At 52.4% G+C, this 4,018-nt stretch overlaps 1 protein-coding gene across 1 annotated transcript; it reads left to right on the top strand.

The window, feature by feature from the left end:
* The first annotated feature begins 1,264 nt into the window (after positions 1-1,264).
* LOC123134297 (uncharacterized) lies at positions 1,265-2,769 on the top strand. Its single transcript, XM_044553566.1, has one exon. The coding sequence runs from the start codon at positions 1,508-1,510 to the stop codon at positions 2,582-2,584; it is 1,077 nt and encodes a 358-aa protein (XP_044409501.1). The 5' UTR covers positions 1,265-1,507; the 3' UTR covers positions 2,585-2,769.
* Positions 2,770-4,018: the final 1,249 nt, after the last annotated feature.

Below are 4,018 nucleotides of genomic sequence, written 5' to 3'. Positions count from 1 at the left end.
CAACTAGGGCTCAACCTTTTTTCCAGTGGCAAGTCCACATTCGACTCGTAACTGGGGTCCGACCTTTTTTTGTCTCAGTTGCAATCCCACTCTCGAGTCGTAACTGGGGCCCGACCTTCTTTGTGTCCCAGTTGCAAGTCCATCCTCAACTCACAACTAAGGCCAGATCTTTTTTTATCCCAATTTTATTAAAAATTCATGAACATTTGTCTTAGAATTATGAACTTTTTTTAAATCAAGATTTTCATGTTTGTTGTTTAAAAAAATTAATGAACTTTTTCCAAATTTCTTGACATGTTTTTCACAAACATATTTTTTCGTATTCGCTATCTTCTTTGATTTGTGAAAATTTTCAAATTTCTCACTCCTTTCTAATTTGTGGACTTTTAAAATTTGCAAATATTTCTTTTATTTCACCAAATAGTTTATAAAAAACAGAGAAAAAAACATCACAACATTTCTCACGAGCTCTACATCGAGACACCTCATATTTTCGCCAAGGAGACCCAGTGTTTTACCAATTCTTCATATGTACATTCATCAAGCCACATAAGGAGACCCACTGTTTTACCAATTCTTCATATGTACATTCATCAAGCCACATGCAATGGTTCAAACATGCCAAACTCTAAATGTAGCCAAGTCACGACACGGGACAAGCTGTAGCCAGAAGCCCAGATCCACCCATGAACAACTTGTTTTTTCTGTTTTGTGCAACAACAACAAAACCCAACCAACAACAGAAACAACCAAGACTAAAAAGCCAATATTTATCTTCCGATGTGCAATGATGTCATAGTTAGATGTGAGATATTATCTTAAATTTAGATATGCCATATAATGCATGTACACATATACTGTGTACATTGTAATTGGTACACCCTCCGTCCGAAAATATTTGTCATCAAAATGGATGAAAAATGATGTATCTAGACGTACTTGTCATCAAAATGGATGAAAAATGATGTATCTAAAACTAAAATATGTCTAGATACATTTTTTTATTCATTCTGATGGCAAGTATTTTCGAACGGAGAGACTACTGTATTAAAAAACAAATAAAAACAGATATTTGGTTTCAAAAAGCTCTCGAGGGACCATTAACACTCACTCCGCCCGTAACGCCACCAAACCTGGCCAAAGCCTGGCATGACATTCTGCCAACCGGGCCCCAACCTAGAAAAACCTCCAAATGTCGTGTGCGTGCGGTGCACAACCTAGGGCAGAGTAGAACTGGTCTGGTCCAGCTCCACGCCTAGTCGCCTCCACCGTTTGCACCTCCCCTGCTTTGCTTTATATAACGACCGGCCGTGCGATCGATCCACCCCCATCCACGGCTTCCATCCCATCCCCGAATCTCACTTCGCACTTCGAAAACAAAACGCACCCATCTCCTCCTTCTCCTCCAGGTGCTCCGCGCCGGCCGCCGCCGCGCATAGGTTAGCCCATCGCCCGATCCATCGATTCCATTCCAGCGACGGCGCTGCTGCAAGGTCGTGGTCGCAGGATGGTGGTCGGTTTCCGCCGCACGATCTCGTTCCCCGCGCCCAAGTCCGCGCCGGCGGCGGCGGCGGGGTCGAATGGGAAGTCCGCGGCCGGCTACCGCGTCCGCTCGGCGAGCCTGCCATGCCGTTTCCACCCTCTGGTGCTCCAGCTCGACGAAGACGTGGCGGCGCTGCGCGATCTGGCGGGGGGTCTGGCGTCGGCCGCGTCGGCGCGCTCGATCGCGGAGGCCGCGGAGCAGCTGGGGCGGGTGCTGGTGTCGCTCTCCGAGCTGCTCCACCACCCGCAGGCCCAGGAGCCGCTGCGGCGGCTCGGCCGGTCGCCGTTCGCGGAGCGGCTGCTGGACGACTTCCTCCGCCTGGCCGACGCGCACGGCAGCTTCCGCGACGTGCTGGTCGCGCTCACCGCGCTCCAGGCCGAGGCGCGCGCGGCGCTGCGGCGCGAGGACCCGGCGCGCCTGGCGTCCGCCGCGCGCGGGCTTCGTCGGTCCGGCCGCGACCTCCCGCGGATCGCCTCCTCCGCCCGCGCCGTAGCCGGTAAGGCGCCGCCTCCTGCGCCCGCGGGCCTCCCGTCGGACGCGGCCGCTCTTGCCGCCGCCATCGTCGACGCGGCGGCGGCCGTCGCGTCTGCCTCGGCCGCGGTCTTCTCCGGCGTGTCCGCCCTGTCCATTGCCGCTGCCATGGCCCGCGTCGACGTCGTCAGCGCACCGTGCTGGATGCCCTCTCCGGCAAGGTTCGCCTCCTCGTCGGCCGCGCCGAGAACCGGCCACCACATCGTCACCACCAAGCCCTCTTCCATGCGCATATGGTGGGTCGCCGACCTGATGCGCTGGATGTCGCGTGCGAAGCGCCGGTCGGCGAGCAAGCAGCACGCCGACGACGGCTCCTCCGCCAAGCAGCCCCAGCCTGACGCGGCCCTGGTCGACCTAGACCCGGAGGAGGAGGACCGGAAGGCGGCGTTTGAGCGCATGGACAACCTCGGGCGGTGCATTGCGGACGTGGAGAACAGCGGCGAGAACGTCTTTCGCGCTCTCGTCAACACCAGAGTCTCCCTGCTCAACATTCTCAGCCCAAGCTTCTGAAGAATAGTGATCCGCAGACGTTGAAGTCATCAACAGTCTCTCGACTTATGTGATGAAATTTGTATATAAAAATGGTCGGCTTGTTTAGCTTAGTACTCCAGTACCACCAGTAGAACATCAATTGCAGCCGAAGTAAAAGAGATTTCCGTTTTGTGTTGCCAACTCTGCATATTTGAAGAACATCTTCAGAAATTACCGTTTCGCAACGCAGGACGCGCAGCCTGAGCCGCCGGGAGTTCAAGACTAGACACGCGCGCGCTTTTGGCTGGGACGAGTGGCGAACGATGGGTTCATTCCGGATCGTTGGGTGGGATTGGTGGGGTCACGTGGATGGAATCATACGAGATCGGTATGGCGATCTTGGACGTGCTTTCTCCAGCACGATTCGATCGTAGGGCGCTCGACGCTGGCGCCAATCACGCCGATCGAATGATCTGCCTGCCGTCGTGGGCTATGGCAGCCCGTTCTGGCCGTTTTCCTTTCCCGCTTTCTCTATGCCAAGCTTCAGGTTTGAAGTCCAATGCTGTCCCTGGGCAGTGAGGCAGGTCGCCAGGGGTCATGGCTGGCAACAGCAAGGAGAGGAGATGGCAATGGCATCCCAAAATAAGACCACGTGCGATGCGAAATCGTTGAGATTTGGCGACGTCTCCGTAGCTTCTATTATGCGACTCTGAAAGTGGTGATCCATGATCGGCGACGACGAGAGTGATTAGCGATTAGTGTAGTAGTTTTGAGTGTTCGAGGAATCTGCTGAATCACGTTACGTGCATCTTTGGGAGTAATGCCAAGGGAGGCAACTTAATCAAGTCCATCACTCAACCCACGTACTCACTCCATAACTAGTAATTCTTTTTGCCGAAATCCGTAAACTAATATAAAAGCCTTTAGATAATCAGAGGGAGTACTTATGAAGCTGCTAACATGAAAGTTCTTACTACTACCACCAGCTCTGTTGTGGTCAGGGGATTCGCTTCCGCTAGTAGTACTACTAGTGGCTTCGCCAAATGATTGACTCACGCATTGAGGTACAAATGGCATATCTCATTGTTACTGTGTCTAGTTGGAGTGTTCCAGCGGATTGTTTTTGGTTCCCCTGACATGGTTTTTTTTTTTTTTTGAAAGATCGGGGTTGTCCGGCTTCATTGATTTAGAATTGATTTAGAAGGAAGCAATGGGAAACAAGGTGATCAAGCGATCAGTGGGGTGTTACATAGAGAAAGAGAAAAGCAAAAACGAAAGGATGCACGGCCACTATCTCATGTTTGGGTCCCCGAACGGGGGCTCTAGGCAGACTGCTCCGGCCAGTCTCCATTGCTCGATGTTTGTGCGGATGGCACAGATGATATCTTCGCTTGAAGGAGTCTTGGCTCCAAACACGCAATTGTTCCTCTCCTTTCAGATTTCCCATGGGACCATCAATAGCATTGATCTGAC

This window comes from Triticum aestivum, chromosome 6B, assembly GCF_018294505.1.
Source record: "Triticum aestivum cultivar Chinese Spring chromosome 6B, IWGSC CS RefSeq v2.1, whole genome shotgun sequence".
Lineage (NCBI taxonomy): Eukaryota > Viridiplantae > Streptophyta > Magnoliopsida > Poales > Poaceae > Triticum > Triticum aestivum.
The sequence above is the reverse complement of the archived record's forward strand: the minus strand, read 5'-3'. Positions and strand labels throughout refer to the sequence as shown.